The following is a 16,684-nucleotide window of genomic DNA, read 5'->3' as shown; positions in this document are numbered from 1 at the left end:
TCTGGCTAAGAAAATAAACTTCTTAACAATTCAAGAAATTCCAAAGTGGAACAGGCTTCCTCAGAAGGCAGAAGATCCTCCATCACTGGAGGGAGGTGTTTAAACAGAGTCCAGTTGACCATCTTCCAATCAAGTTATAGATGCCATTCCTATTTTGGTATAAGTTAGACTGTAGTTCCTTCCAGCTCTGAGATTCTGATTTGAGTCTGGACAGCTCCACTGATAAACTGTGATCTATGTCCAAACCATTTTCCAAGACTCAGTTTCCTTCACTGGAAAATGGGGATAATAATAGCTATATTCCCTCCTCCACAGGGTAGTTGTAAGGAGAGAATGGAAGTTCCTCCAGTGCAAAGTCATTCAATTTTGTCTTTCTGTCCCCATAATGTACCATAGGCACATAGCCTGGCATGTAATGCATCAGAACAGCCATCTCTTCATTTCTCGGTCTGTAATCTAGACGTCTCCATCATGTCTCCATGGGTAACCTCCCCCTCTCCCTTACTTTTCAGTATTTTTTCCTGTGTAGTCTCCCCGCCTTAAAATGTAAGTACCATGAGAGTACAGATTGTATTTGTATTCATAAGACTTAGCACAGTGCCTGTCCCTAGCCTGGACGCTAGGCAGGAAGACCTGAGTTTAAATCTAGTCTTGGACATTTACCAGCTGCGCAACCCTGGGCAAGTCCCTTAACTTCTATTTGACACAATTTCCTCATTTGTAAAATGGGAATAATACCTACTTGCCAGGGTTGTGAGAATCAAAGATGATAATAATTTTAAAGTGCTTCCTATATAGTACCTGACACATATTAGGTGCTATATAAAGACTATTGTTATTACAGTAACAAGTGAGTAATAAAAGCTTATTGATTGAGGAAGGCTCTGAAGCAGTAGAGCTGTTGCAATGATTAGGCTGTCAGCAGTAGCCGAAGCTGCCTATTCAGCTGCTAGTTTCCCTATACTTTTCCCTTTACCCTGGAAGAGCAACTGTCAGGTCCTGAGCCATGTACTTCAAAGTACCTTCTCCAGGTCTGTCTTTGTGCTGGCCCCCATCCTGCCCCTGCTCATAGGCTCTGAGCTTTAGAGCTGGAAAAGACAGTTCAATGCCTTCATTTAAAAATCATTTTTTTTCTTATTATAAAATTAATAAACGTGAACATTTCCCTTTTTGAAAAAGACAAGGAGAAGAGGGCTGTCTATGAAACTGGGAATCTCCTCTATGAACAACTTCTTGTCTTCTAAAGAAATTCAAATTTGATACAATAATTCTAACATAACCCTGATTATGTTCCTAATAATCCTTCTTTTGTTTTCGTTTATGTATTTTTATGATTCATTTTCTTTCCTTTTTTTGGAGTATTATTTTCACGAGCTCTGTCTTCCCCTCCTTGAAAAAAAGCCTTCTGTATAATAAGTAAACTCATACACAACAAATCTGAAAGTGTTTCTTTCTGCTCCCCTGGTTCATTGCCTCTCTGCCAAAGAGGTACAAAGTATCATTCATCCTAAGATTTCTGTAAATGTGATTGGTTATTGCATGGATCATAACCTCCTTTTCTTACAAACGAGGAAACCAAGTCCAGGAGAGTAAGTGACTTGCCAAAGTCACCTGGTAGTAAACATCAAAGGCTGGATTTGAACCTGGGTCTTCTGACTCCAGAGCTGGTGCCATGGTGTCACTGCTCTGATATCAATGGTACATGGTATCATGCTGCCTTTTCTTCCCTTCAAAGAAGCTAATATGTAATGGTTCCCAAGGATACTGCCAATACAAGTCTAAAACAGTAAGGGCATGGAAACCCAGCTTACCTGGTTGGGTCCAATCTGGGTGCATTCTGCATTTTGGTCACAGCCACCATTGTTTTCCAAACAGGGGTTGATTTCTTTGAAACGTAAAGACCACAATCAGTCAGACAAACTCCTTTTCCAGGGGAGGGGGTCCTAGGAGAACTGGGTATAGCAAGACTGTGACAAAGGCTACAGGTGTGAAGGGTTTAACTTCTTTTGTCAAGGAACAGTTTTAGAGTTAGGGAGGGGCAGCCAGGTCACACAGTGGTTAGTGCCCTGGACTCAGGAACACCTGAGTTCAAATCTGACTTCAGACACTTACTAGCTGTATGACCCTGGGCAACTCACTTAACTCTGATTGCCTCCAAAAAAAACTAGAAAAAGAGAGAGAGAGGGGGGGGGGAGGGGGAGGGGAGAGGGAGGGAGGGGGGAGAACACAAGCAGGAATTTCCTACAGTTTCTATGCTTTTTTAGATCAGGCTGGAATCAAGTAGGTGGGGTGAAAACTATACTGGCCATTACCTCTAGGAGCAAATATAACCTTCTTTGGCATTTAAAGCTCTTCACAATGTCTCCCCTTCCTGCCTTTTCGGTATTCTTATCGATTACTCCCCTCTCTGCCCTCTTTGATCCAACCATATTGGCCTATTCACTATTCCTTCTATACATCTCTCCATCTCCCACCTCTGTGCCATTGCACTGGCTGTCCCTCATGCCTGGCATGTTTTGCCTCCTCATCTCCACCTTGTAGAATCCTTCATGCTCCAACGCTACCTTCTGCAGGAGGCCTTTCCTAGGCCTTACCCCCTAAAGTTACCTTCCACTTAACTCTGCATACATTTTGAATGTGCCTAGTAATTTCTATCTTGTCTCCCCCATTAGAATGTGAGCTTCTGGAGGGCAGGGGTAATTTTGCCCTTCTTTTTGTATCCAGAACTTATCACATTGACTGCCACATGTTGAGAACTTAATAAATGCCTGTTGATCGAATGATTTAATGACTGGAAACAGGACAGACAAGGATCTTTGGGCTTTAGGCGTCCTTTGATGTGGCTTATTATTATAATTTTTAATCATTATTTTATTGTTGTTGGGGCAGCTAGGTGGCGCCATAGTGCATAGAGGACTCATCTTCCTGAATTTAAATCTAACCTTAAATGCTTAATAGTTGTATAACCTTGGGGAAGTGACTTAACTGCTTGCCTCAGTTTCCTCATCTGTAAAATGAGCTGGAAAAGGAAATGGCAAACCACTCTAGGATCTTTGCCAAGAAAACCCCAAATGGGGTCATGAAGAATTGGACATGACTGAACAACCGAATTTTTTTTTTATCAGCGTTGGGATTTTTAAAAAATTCAGTCTCCCACAAAATGTTTTCATTCCCAAGAACTCTTCTTACTATGCATCTTATTTTTTGAAATTTAGCCCTCTCTGGACTAACTTTTGAGATCATACATGTAACTACCTGCCTGAAAACTCACACATGCTGTTACTTAGCCCTTGAACTCTTTGCCACACTTGGCTTGATGCCACCTTCCATCATTTGGACTTTTCTTCCGAGAGTCCAAATCCAGAGCTATACCTGGGAAATTTACACTGGGGGCAATCAGCATAACAAAGAACATTGCTATAAATCAACTTTTAAAGACCAAAGGTGTGGAGAGACCAAAAAACAAACAAACAAAAAACCAAACCCCCAAAACAATCCATTGGAGGAAGGAATCAGAGACATTGAATTCTTACTCTTATGAGCGGATACCATGGAATACCATGAGGTTGACATTGGGGAGGTAATTGGATGGGGATTAGGAAGGGAAACAGGATAAGGTGAGGAACTCCCTTGGGACATGGCTGATAGAGGGGGAAAGCCATCATGTGGCTGCCTCCTATTTTCATTAATTATTCTTGTTAATTAGTTCCTAAACTCTGTTGTTTTTATTGCTGCTACTGATGTTGCCCCTTAAATTTAGGCGCCCAGGGACAAGGTCCAGTTTCTCCACCCTAGTTACAGCTCTGCACATACCTAGGCATATGATGCCATCTCCAGTGTATCCTGCTTTGCAAACACACACTCGTTTTCCTGGCGTGGTCCTCCTGCAGTCCGCTTTGGTGGAGCAGCCCCCATTGCTGATTTCACAGGCGTCAATTGCTACAGAAAGGAATAGATTAGAGCTTGAGAGCCAGAAGTCACCTTGGACAGTGTTTAGTTCAACCCCCTCACTTTATAGATGAGGAAACTGAGCCCAGAGGTGTAGGGTCTTGTCCAAAGTCACAAAGGTAGAACCTCGTTTGGCCAAGATTTGAACCCGTATCTTTTGACTCCACGTCCGATGGTAGGAGGGGGAGGGAAGGAGTTGCCTCATTGGCTCAAGTTTATTCTTTATAATTTCTCAACATTAAGTTTGGATTATTTGGGAGTTTATTGTTCTTTCCACTTACGCTTCTATAGTCATTGGATATGTTGCTTTTCTTTATTTTTAATCTGAACTGAACAAATACCAAAGAAAATAAGCATTTTCATCTATTTTGGAGAACAGAAGGTAAAGATGGTATGTGAAACCATGAATCTTTATTGTGTGTAACTTGCTTTTCTATTTAAGTTTATAATAATTTCAACAGGGAATTTATATTCCATTGGAAGAAAATAACACACACAGCAAACTAAATATAAGGTAATTATCATATTAAAATATATATTATTAATATGTGGTAATATTACCATATGAAGTAAATAAATATAAGGCAATTAATATAGTAATTATATTATTAATATATAGTAATACTAATATATGAAGCAATAAATATAAGGTGACTAGCATATTAATTATATCATTAATAATCATACTATGTGGTAATATATGAGGTAAATAACTAAGTATAAGGTAATTGCCAGGGGCTAGGTATGGGGGCTGGAAAGGAGAGGTGATCAGGATGATTTTTTCCTTTTAAGACAAAACTCAGGTGTCTCCTACATCTTGGAGTTTCTCTGCCACTTCTCTCTTCCTCCTCCCTCCTTATTGTTCGAACGCCTCTTGTCCCTCAGATTTCTAGACTTCTTCATGTATCACATTTCCCTCTCCATGTCATAGTTATTTATGTATGTGTCCAATTTCTTCCCTCAAATGGTAGTCCTTAAAAACATGGGTTATGTCATTTCTATCTGTGTAGCCCTGGAACCTAATTCAGTGGCCTGCATACAGCAAGTGCTTAATAAATGTTTGTTGACTTGTAGAAGGAATTCTAGCTAAAGCAATAATCTGATTATGGAGGTTGATCATACATGGGTCACCAGTTTTCCCGCTCCTTAGCTGACTCAGCAGCAAATGAAAATAGATGTAGTTCAGGACCATCCATTCCACCAGCTCCATCTGGGGACAAAATTTTTTCTGCTTGTGAACACACCTTTGAGGGTCCCTCTATTCGTATTTTCAAATATGACATAGGCTGTCACGTGGAAACCAAAATAGATTTGTTTTCTGTTGCTTCAGAGAATAGAACTGAATAAAGGAGTCTGGGGCTACTAGTGACCTGCAAGGTCAATAGGAGTCAACAGTGTCAAACGGCAGCTCCCAGAATGAACACAACAAATGCAACATAATTTGGCGCCCCTGTGACCTCAACCTACATGTAGTACACTCAACTAAAGAGGCCGCATGACTCAGTGCATGGAGTGTTAGACCTGAAGGTGGGCCTACTATGTGCCAGGCACTGCGCTAAGTGCTTTACAAATAATAACTAGTGAAATAATAATAATAACAGTTAGCATTTATATAGTACCTACTATGTATCAGGCACTGTGCTAAGTGCTTTACAAGTAATAACAGATAACAAATAGATTTATATAGCACTTTATATTGCATTCATACAGCACTTCCTAACCATGCACAACGCACTGTGCTAAGTGCTTTACGAATATTACCTCATTTGATTCTAACAACCCTGGGAGGCAGGTGCTATTATTATTCTCCTTTTACAGATGAGGAAACTGAGGCAAACAGAGCCTAAGTGGCTTGCCCAGGGTTACACAGCTAGTAAGTGTCTGAGGCTGGGCTTGAACTCAGGTCTTCCTGCCCCTAGGTTCAGTGGTCTACCCACCGTGCTATCTTGCTGCCCCTAGGAAGACCTGGGTTTAAATCTCTTCTCAGGTTCTTGCTAGTTGTATGACGTCGAACAAGCTGCTCAGCGCTTCTGAGCCTCAGTTTCTCATCTGTCACATTTTTAAGGTCTGTGATCCTGTGAATTCATTGGCCACAATTATTGAAGTCCCCAGAAGTCTCCATTAGTCCCTTGTGCCAAAGGGCAAGCTGAAAAGGCAGGAAATGAAATACACTTGCCTGTGCAAATGGTCCCGTTCCCTTGAAAACCAGCTGCACACTTGCAGTGAGCTGTACCGTCGGAATTGAGAAGGCAGCTGAGAAACAGAAGAGAGGAAAGTTTCATGACCAGAAAACAAAGCAATGGAACAATTTATGAAGCACCTGTTCCAAGTCAGGCATCACTTTAAGTGCTGGTTACACAAAGACCGCAAAACTCAAATAAAACCCTACAACAATCCTGGCATTAACAACACATACACATAGCAGTGTTTTCCTGTGCTTAAAACTGGGGAGATGTCAATTCACAACAGTGGGTGGCCACTGCCAACCAGTTAAGACAATGCTATTTAACCCACAGGTCAGAGCTGGAAGTGGCCTTTTGAGTCTAACCCCCACATTATATGGATGAGGAAACTGAGGCACAGACAGGTGTCATAGGATCATAGATCTAGGGGTAGAAGTGATCTCAGAGGAGAAAGAAAGGGAGGGAGAGAGAGAAGAAGGGAGAGGGGGAGGGAGGAAGGGAGAGAGATAGGGAGAATGGGAGAGGGGAGACAGGGGGAGAGGTGGAGGAAGGAGTGGAAGAGGGAGAAGGAGAGGAAAGGAGGGAGAAAGAGAAAGAAAGGGGCAAAGACCTAGAGTAACTGAGAGGGAGAGAGAAAGAGAACACCAGAAACCCTTCTATTCTAAGCTCTGACTTATGGAAGGCTCATTCTCAGTCCCCCTAAACTCATAGAGCCACGCCTTCATTTTACAGAAAACTTCATCATAGAGTAGATAAGTGACTTATCCAAAGTCACATAGGCAGTGACAGAGGTGAGATTTGAACCCAACTCCTCAGATTCCAAATTCAGTACTGCCCCAACCCCCCACCCCGCACTGTACCACACTGAAATACTATGTCCACAAAGAAGCTCCAGGAAAACCTGACAGTCAATGATTCCACTTGTTGCGGCCTGTGTGACCGTGGACAAGTCACACAGCTTTTTTTTCTGGGTGGAGCTGGACTACATGTGGCCTCTGAGGCTATAGGTCAGGGAATTGAAGTCTGTCAGTTTTCCCCTCTCTCCCTCCCCTTCCTCCTTCTCTCTTTCTCTTTCTCCCTCCACCCCCCCCCATCCCACTTCTTGCTTTCACAGAATTGGTGCAAAACAAGCTCCTCAGGAGGGTGTACTAGGGTACTTTCTATTTTTGGTAAGTTTTCAGTGCCATTTAGATTTAACTGGGACAATATCTCTTATCTCCTGCAAATGCCCCAGATAGAGGTGGCCCACTGTGGTGGAAGGAGCTCTGCACTGGAGAGAGAAGACCTGGGTCTGAACCCCAAATCAGTTTCTTCTTCGCCATGGAACCTTGGACAAGTACTTTAGACTTTAGATCTCCGGTTCCCAATCTCAATGATGATGGCTTGGACCAGCTGGGCTCTGGGGTCCCGTCCAGGGCTCGATCTAAAATCTATTTACTGCCTGTATGACCTTGTACAAGTCAGTTTCCTCAGAGGCCTGGACTAGAGGATTTCTCTGGTTCCTTCCAAGCTCTAAATGCCATGAATCCATGTGGCAGCATCCTGAAGTTGCTTGTGGCCTAATTCTAGGACGTCCTAATTTTAGCCTCACCACAAATTCTAGGAACAGATCCTGTGCCAGGATGGTGTTCAGGAACTGTAATGTAGTGAGGAGTAGGGCACTGATTCTGTCCATATCAAGTGTGACTAAATCCAGCCCAACCAGCTCTGTGCCCCCTGCCCCAAATTCCCGAGGGTAATGGAGGAGCTGGAGATCCCTTGGAAGAAATCACTCAGAAAGAAACCAGGGTAGATACTTACTTAGCACTAGTGTGGCAAGTGTTGTTACAATCATCTTCCTTGATCTCTGAAAAAAGAAAACAAATGAATCCCTCCACTGGGGCCTCTGGGAAGGCTGCATCTCTTTGAAAACTATGGCTATTTCCACGTCCAGTAATATTGAACTAATTATTATATAGTTCATGGCTGAGTCTTCCTAAGTCACAGCATACAGAGCCAAGACAAATCAGCAGGAGAGGCATCACTTTGCCTCTATGACTCTCAGTTTGCTCATCTGTTAATTGAAAAATCTGGACTTGATGGCCTCTGGAGTTCCTTCTAGCTTAATGTCTATGATCTTATGATTGATCCAAGGTCACTGAGCCTTCATAAGCCTCAGTTTCCACTTCTGTAAAATGAGAGTGTAGGGTTAGTTGGCTTCTGTCTAGCTCTAGCTCTATGATCCTGTGATCCAGGCACCTCCTGGACCATGGAGGTGGTTCCACAATGCATGCACACATGAGGAATGTAGAGCTTCTGGGACACAGCCGAAATTCTCAAGGCTCCCTACATTTCCCTCCCTCATCTTTGGAAGACTCCCCAGCCTCTGGACTCTGATCTACAACTGACCTGCTTGGTCTATCTCAGGCTTTTGATGCAGTCACTCACAAGACTGTCTTAATGAGCTAGCCTAGACTGAGAGTTTGAAGAGATCTAGTCTGATCCCTGCATCTTCTAGGTAAGGAAACCAGCCCTTCAAAAATCCTTTCCCTTCTTTGAACTTCATAGGATCCCAGATACAAAGTTGATAGGGATATCAGAGGCCATCTAATACATCATCTCCCTTCATTTTGAAGGTAAGGAAATTGAAAGATCTAGATATCTACTAAGTAGGAAGCAGGATCCAAATCCATGTCCTTTGACTCCAAACTCAGTGCTTCTCCCACTCTATAATATCCTCCTTCACACTGAATGGTCAACTCAACAACATCCTGAAAGCCATGATCTTCAGTCTCTTTTTCTTGGCTCTTGACACTGCATATCTTTCTTTGGAACTAAATATTGTGTTGTAAGAGAGGAGAGATGGCCAAGTGGATGGATCATTCATCTTAGAGTGAGGAAGCTGTGGGTTCAAATCATGCCTCTGTAATTTATTATGTGGCTATTTGCCGGTAAATCACTTCACTTGAGTGTCAGTTTCTTCTTCTCTAAAATGGGGGTGATACTATCCATGGTGCTTATCTCACCAGGCTGAATGATATAAAGTGCTTTGTAATCTTAAACCACTTTGTGAATGTCAGTTATCAATTTCGCTGCTTCTGGTTTCCTTATCTGTGAATAGAAGCTGTGTCTCCTGTGTTCAAGAGAAGTTATTGCGTGGTGGAAAGAGTGCAGGGATAAGGAGTCAGGAGCTCTGTGTTCTAGAGCTAGAAATCTCTCTCTGATTGGCTGCTGTGACCTTTGGAAAACCACTGGGCTGCTCCATAGCCCTGTTTATTTGTCAAAAGGGGTTTCTCCACCCTATTTGTTGCATCCACTTCACAGGCTGAGTCTTAAATGAGATAATGCGTGGGACAGCACATGGCCCTAACGCTATCTTGGGGGTGGGGACAGTTGCTTCTTAACTATTGGTGGTGCCATGACCACCAACTCACCCCAATCAACAGATTTGGAATGAGAGTCAGAGGTCCTTTTCTTTAGGAGAGTTTTTGTTTGTTTTTTGTAATTGCATTGATTCTTCTCATCACTAATAAGTAAAGGATACATCTGGAAATAAACTATCCATATCCATCAGAAACTTTGGTAAAACAATGTCATGAACAAATTCTTTAGTACTTAATGTTTCCAGACATTGTGTTTGATAGCAACTATGCATATGTGTGTGTATGTATGTATGTATGTATGTATATGTGTGTGTGTGTGTGTGTGTGTGTGTGTGCGTGTGTGTACTTTGCTGATTCGGCCTTTAAGGACCTTGGATCATCTCAACTCCATGATAGAACATTGAAAGACTACTGGAGGTGGAAGAGAAGACTTTTTTTTAAATGGTAAGACCTTTAGTAGCCTGAAAGGACAGGAATGAGCTGGGTGTGAAACAGTAAGGAGCTAATGAGGTGAGCTCAATGGTTGGGTCTGGAGTCAAGAAGATGGTTTTGAAATCCTAGCTCAGACACTTGGTATTATGTGACCCTGGGCAAGATACTTGATATCTCTGAGTCTCAATTCCTCCATCTGTAAAATGGAGGTAAGATCACCTCTAGTCCTCCCCTCAGAACATGCAAAGCACGTTATCATCATTACAGGCAGCACAGTAGATATAAAGATAGACCAAGAGCCGGCCTTGCTGGCAAGGACACCGGGGGCTCAAGTCCTGTCGTGATCGTGTGGCCCTGGGCAATTGGCTTCACTCTCCAAGAGCCTAAGTTAAAGAGAAGGCGCAAAGGGATATTCCTTTACACTGAGTTCCTTATATTAGTGAAATCACAGACCTATGTTATTGTTAATAACAACCATCAGTTATATAATTATTATATTTTATATTTAGAATAATATAATTATAACTACTGTGCTATATAATTTTAATGATAATTATATTAAGCATTATATGTATAATGTATCACTATAACTATGTCCTGTATACTTATAATAATCATTATATTATATAAAATCATTATAAGTAGTGTTATATAATTTAAATGATAATTATATAATTATATAAATATATTATATATAACATGTTAATATATTTATATTATATGTAGAATTGTTATAACTATTGCTGTATATTAATAATAGTCATATCATATCTAATTATAACTGTGTTATATAATTTAATGATAGTTATATTGTATGAACCATCATATAGAATGATTATAACTATTGTGTTATAATGATAGCTATATTATAAAATTATAATACTCATTTTATATATAATTATTACAATAACTATTGTATTGGATACTTGTAACTGTTGTGTTATATGCTTATATAATTACTACGATCTCATTGAATTAATTATGATACGATTATAATATATAATCATATATGCTAAATTGTAATTTGGATATTATAAATAATTCTTGATGATGGCAATGATGGTCGTTATTGGTTTTGTTCAAAGACTTAAGACGGACTCACCGGTGTCACACTTCACGCCCCTCCAGCCAACGTCACATGCACAGGATCCATCGCCGTTGGGCCCTTGGCTGCATTGTCCATGGACACAACTGCATACTAAATGAAAAAGGAAGAAAAGTAGGCAAAAGCCCATCCTGTGAGCCCTGGCTAGCAACATGTGCATTGTTTGTTACTATCATCAGCTACCACCATGCTCTTGATGTGACTTCCCTGAAATCCTTGGCCCCGTATGAGGAGCATGGGTCACCATAGAACATGTCAAGCCTACAGCTAATACATCCAGAGAGAATGTGTAGTTTCAGAAAGCATGCCAGAGCCATATTCCAATGGAATAGTCTAGAAAACCCTGAGTTCAAATCCAATAACACTTACTAGCTGTGTGACCCTGGATAAATCACTTAACCCTGTCTGCCTCAGTTTCCTCATCTGTAAAATGAGCTGGAGAAGGAAATGGCAAACACTCCAGGATCTCTGCCAAGAAAACTCCAAATGGAATCATGAAGAGCAGGACACAACTGAAAAGACTGAACAATTGGCAAAATAAACGTAAAAGGATCTGCAAACTTTAAAGGATGATGTAAGTATCAGTCACCACATAAATAGGGGTGGGGATCTGATCTATGATTTAATTGCTATAGGGGACTCCTGGATGAGGAAATTCCCTCCACCAATGTAGGTCAGCGCCTTCTCTCCAGCTAAGAGAACTTGGAGGTCTTAGAAGTTAAGTCACTTGGTTGCACCGGCGGTAGATACACAGACATCTGTATACATTCCTGGGTTTGTGGCCAGCCCTTTATTGCTTATGGCACACTGTCTTTCATCACAAAAATGTGAATGATTCTTATTACGAGAATATGATCGGTGTGAGAACTGGTGTTTAACAGAAAGCTGGTATGTATGTGAGGGTGCCTGGCAAGTTTCCTGGCATTTAATTTAAGGAAAAGGCCTGAGAAAACACTGGCCACACGCAAAGAACGTGTGATATGGATTTTTATCAATTAGTTGGAAACTATAGCCCAAGAATACTTTGTCCCCCTGTTACTTGGAGATAGAAACATTCGGGGAGAAGGTGCTGACTTCATCTTTGCTGATGGCTTGTCAGTTGATTCAAAGGCACTTCAAGGGCAGGTCATTTTTGAGGTTACCTAGATCGCCTGTTGCAGGGAAGGAAAGTCCCCATGCCCTCCTCACCTTGGTCACAGTTGGAACCGTATTTGCCCTCCGTGCACGTCTCGCAGGCCGTCCCACTGAAGCCTCCCTCGCACTCGCATACTCCGGTGCCGTTCACTCCATCTAGGCAGATGCCATTCCCAAAGCAAGCATTCCCGGCTTTGCCAGGACAGAGTTGGCATTGAGGCCCGAAGAAGCCTGCACAACATTCTCTGGTCTGAAATGGAGAAAGTTGGGCTGAGTCTCATTCTGGTCTTTTTTTTCTTAGTCCAAACTTAGGATCTCACAGATCATGACAGATAGCCCTAGAGCCCAAAGTGACTTCAGAGGCAATTCAGCCCAAATTCCTCATTTTACAATTGATAAAACTAAGGTAGAAAGAGGCTAAATGACTTGCTGATCACACAGGTAGAAAGCATCAGAGGTGTAATATCCTTAAAGTCTATCATAGTTTTGTCCAGTATTTAAGTATAAAGGGGTGAGGAGTGTATGTGTGATCTTATGGTACCTGTGTGATGATGAACAAGTTAGCAACCTCTCTGGGCTTCAGTTCCTTAACTCCAAGGGGAAAGGAGCTGTACTAAATGACCCCTAAGTCAGAGCAAAATCTAGAACCTACCAGATGTGGTGTCTTGGGCCTGGATTCCCTCCTGCTGGGGGAGCTAAGGCTGGTAGATCATCTGAGCTCTGCAGATCTAAGCTGAAGAAGGACTCTAAATCTTCCAGGAGTAGGGGGCTACCCAGAGGTATAAGAAGGGGAAAATTAGCCCAGGTCAGAAAACTGATGGAGGCCAAAGCCTTTGTGTCCATCAGTATTGGGACTGGTCCTGTGAGGGGATGGTGTTTTTTCAGCCTGAGCCAGACAGACTCATTCTCAGAAAAAAATAAAAATAAAAATTTATGTCTCTGAAGAAAGGAAAAAAGATGGGAGACTCAGGAAGACAGAAGAAGAAAGAAAGGAAATAATGAAAAAGAAATAAAAAATAAAAAATAGAATAAAAAAGAAAGAGGTTCACAAGGGGAGAAAAAGTAGGGCTTTTAATATCAACCTCATAGGCCATATATTGCCCAACCTGAGGTAGACAGTGAAGAAATAGGAATAGGGTGTGTTTACCCTGTGGAGGAGGTAGATTGTGAGTTTGGGGAAAACATCTTCTCCCAACAGGAAAAAAGGAACTTTAGTGGTCAAAGAAAAGGATTACAGGGTCGTGTAAATAGAGACAGACCTACAATATGTATTTAATTCACAACAGGATGAGACCTGGGCCACTGATTTTATCTCGAAAGAGGCTTCTACTTTACTAGAGATCTCCAGCTCCACCAGGATATTCTGATAAGACCAACCTCAGGGAAATTCATTATCCACTGAGCAAACTGGATCTTTGGCAACTTCCGAGGCCCTGAGGTTTACACATTCTCCCCCAAATCACCTGACATCCTGTCACTATTACTCAACCTCCAAAGAAAAGTGGTCTCACTGGATGGGCGCCTTTTGCCTCTGGCAATGACACCCTGAGGCTTTGTAAACCCTACATGTGTGTACGTATCTCCCTTGGTTCCCTGGCATTGCCTTCTAGTTTTGCTTCCTGATTTATTGACCTCCAGTCAAACAGACCAAGGTGGGAGGATTTATTCTCTGAGGTCGTAGGACCTCTGGTTTAAGAAATTCATCCACAACTCCTATGGCCAAGAAATAGGAACTGAGTCTAGGTAAGGCAGTGTCATGAATGTCAGATTTGGAGCAAGGGATCCTGGGTTCTAATCCTGATCCTAACATTACAATCTATTTGACTTTGGGAAAGTTGACTCATCTGAGGCCTCAGTTTTCCAGATCTGTAAAACAGGAGGGTTGGACTGGATTCCTATGAGCTTTTTATTGTCTCAGCTGGCCATGTGTATGATTCAATCCATCTCTGAGCAAACTGCTAGGGTGGTCACTGATATAGAAAACCCACTCAACCTGCCTGTGCCTAAGTTTCTACTTCTGCCAAATAGAGGTAATAATTCCTACCTTGTTGCTTTGAGGACCAACTGAAATATTTCCTTCGAAAAGTAAAGTACCCTGTATACAAGCTGTATCTTCCTATTGGAATGGCTGTTCTTTATAATACCAAAGCAGGGTGCAATGATTGGCACGTGGGTAGGTAGAATGGAACTGAATGGATGGAAACCATTATGAGGGGTGAGGAGGGAGATACTCACAATCACTGTCTTGACACATTTTGTCTGGCATCCAATATGCAAAGATCTCTTTCCCATGAAGAAAGTCACATAGACGCATTTCTTTGACTCTCCATCCTGTGAAATAAGGGCATTTACATTCCCTTTTAGCTGGATTCATGAACGTTAGTGCTCAGCGCTGCAGACAGATGCATATTGGGGCACAGTCCTGTCCTCATGTCCAAAGCCAACCGTACAGTCACGATTATTGCCCTTGGCTAGAACTGGAGGAGTTCATCTTCCCAGCTTTGGAACCCAGCCCTGGTGCTGAGACTGGCAGTGAAGGAGAGCAAAATCACCTAACTCACTATTTACTCTAGCTGGCCATAGACTAGACTGGATTTGCATCCCATCCAACCATTCTCTCACTCCCTACCATCCTGCACTCTTACCCTCTACCAGAACCATAACCCATCCCCATCTGTTTTCAACATCTTGCTCTGAGAATCTAAGTCTTCTTCTTGGAAGGAGAAAGGCAAGTGAGATTTGTGCTGGACTGAAGGAGGCTAGAAATTCCATGATTTTGTTGCTCACCAATAAACAGATAAGGATGGAATTTGGAACCAGGTAGGTGCCCTATGGCTTCTACTAGCACTTGAATGGAGTCCCTGAGAGAAATATTAGGGTCCTAGACTGATCAGTGATTTTGTAAGAGTTAAAAGAAGGTGTGTGTATGTGTGTGTATGTGCGCACTCGTGTGTGCGTATGTTATTGATGTGTTTGATGGTCAAGTGGAGCCAATGGCCCCCCTTCTCAAATAATGTTTTTAAATGCATAAAACAAAATATAGATTCTATAAAGAAAGCCATTTTTCTTGAAATATAGATGTAACTTATTCCCATCCAAGCTCAAGGGCTTCTTGAAGTCTATCACCTATGGGGAGAAATCTGTAGTCCATACTGAGGTTAAGAACTTGTGAGTTATAAGGAATGTTTTAATCTGAAGATTAGAGGCTTGGGCCAGGGACCTCTCTATAGTAAGCGCCAGTAGAAATGGGGTCATATATTAGCCTGGGGAAATCTGCGGTATCTTCTGGGTACAGTGATCCTGGGGATGGTTTGGGAAGCCTCTACTTAAAGGTTGTCCCTAGTAGGGGATTAGTGATTAATTTTTTTTCCCAAACACTAAAACAATTTAAGTACAGAATGGTGGAGGTCACAGAGACAACCAGGGAAAATGAGTCACTGGAGTCTTTAAGGGGACACACTTTTACTGAGGTGGGTTAAATGGAAGGAAATCTAGATAAAACTACAAAAGTACGTGGAAAGAACGCTCATTGATCTGGGAGTGATACCACTCAACTCCTAACTTCCTTATTGGTTGGATGATCTGGGGCAAGCTAACCTCTCTGGGCCTTACTTTCCTCATTTGTAAAGAGAGAGTGGTAGCAGTTACATCCACATTTCCTCCCTCTGAAAGGGGGCTCTTTTTATTTCCTTATCTGTGATGCCCATTTGTTGTAGGCAAAATAACAACATCAGCATTAATAAAAACCAACATTTCTAGAGAGCGTTACGGTCTCCGGAGCTATTTACATATATCAATTAATTTGATCCTCACAAAAATCCTGTGAAGGAGGTGTTAGGTATGGGGGCAGACAGACATCACATACAGTATATGCTGAATGCTAGACTTGGAGTCAGGAGGAACTGAGTTCAAATCCTGTCTCAAATACTTTTACTGTGAATCCAAGGCAAGTCAATTAACTACTCTCAGGCTCAGTTTCCTCATCTGCGAAGTGGGGGTAATAATAGTACTTTTCTCCTAGGGTGGTTATGAGGATAAAAGCAGAAATTTGTAAAGGATTTTATAAACTTTAAGGTTCTGTGTAAATATTAGCTGTTATTATAAGATTGCTCTATTCATACATGTTGCTGTTCAGTTGTTTCATTCACGTCTGACTCTTTGGGACCCCATCTGGGGTTTTCTTGGCAAAGACACTGGAATGGCTTGCCAGTTCCTTCTCACAGATTCTTTAGATATAATGAATAATATTATTTTATAGCTGAGGAAACTGTGACTCATGGAGATTAAAGTGATTACTAACCTTGATTAAGGTTATGGGACGGCCCAAATGAGATCCTATACACAAAGTGCTATGGAAACATGACATGAATTATCATCAAATCATCACATAATAGAAGGTGCCGGCATCCTCGATCCTGCACCATGAAAGCATGCACTGTAATGGCACAAAATACTAAACAAATACTAATAATATTTCATAGCAACAAAATACAAAGATAATTAGGTAAAGGAAATCAGAT

General features: G+C 41.7%; 1 protein-coding gene across 3 annotated transcripts in view; it reads right to left on the bottom strand.

Moving 5' to 3' along the window:
• The window catches only part of STAB2 (stabilin 2), a 171,397-nt gene that overhangs the window by 59,996 nt on the left and 94,717 nt on the right, over positions 1-16,684 (bottom strand). For all 3 annotated transcript variants that reach the window (XM_036760302.1, XM_036760303.1, XM_036760304.1), the window contains 7 exons: positions 14,400-14,495; positions 12,219-12,414; positions 11,028-11,123; positions 7,932-7,977; positions 6,125-6,201; positions 3,814-3,939; positions 1,812-1,885 (listed from right to left, as the gene is read on the bottom strand). In XM_036760302.1, the coding sequence (XP_036616197.1) occupies positions 1,812-1,885; positions 3,814-3,939; positions 6,125-6,201; positions 7,932-7,977; positions 11,028-11,123; positions 12,219-12,414; positions 14,400-14,495 (711 nt within the window). The remainder of the gene's footprint in view (positions 1-1,811; positions 1,886-3,813; positions 3,940-6,124; positions 6,202-7,931; positions 7,978-11,027; positions 11,124-12,218; positions 12,415-14,399; positions 14,496-16,684) is intronic.

Source organism: Trichosurus vulpecula, chromosome 5 (assembly GCF_011100635.1).
Source record: "Trichosurus vulpecula isolate mTriVul1 chromosome 5, mTriVul1.pri, whole genome shotgun sequence".
Taxonomy (NCBI): Eukaryota; Metazoa; Chordata; class Mammalia; order Diprotodontia; family Phalangeridae; genus Trichosurus; species Trichosurus vulpecula.
The sequence above is the reverse complement of the archived record's forward strand: the minus strand, read 5'-3'. Positions and strand labels throughout refer to the sequence as shown.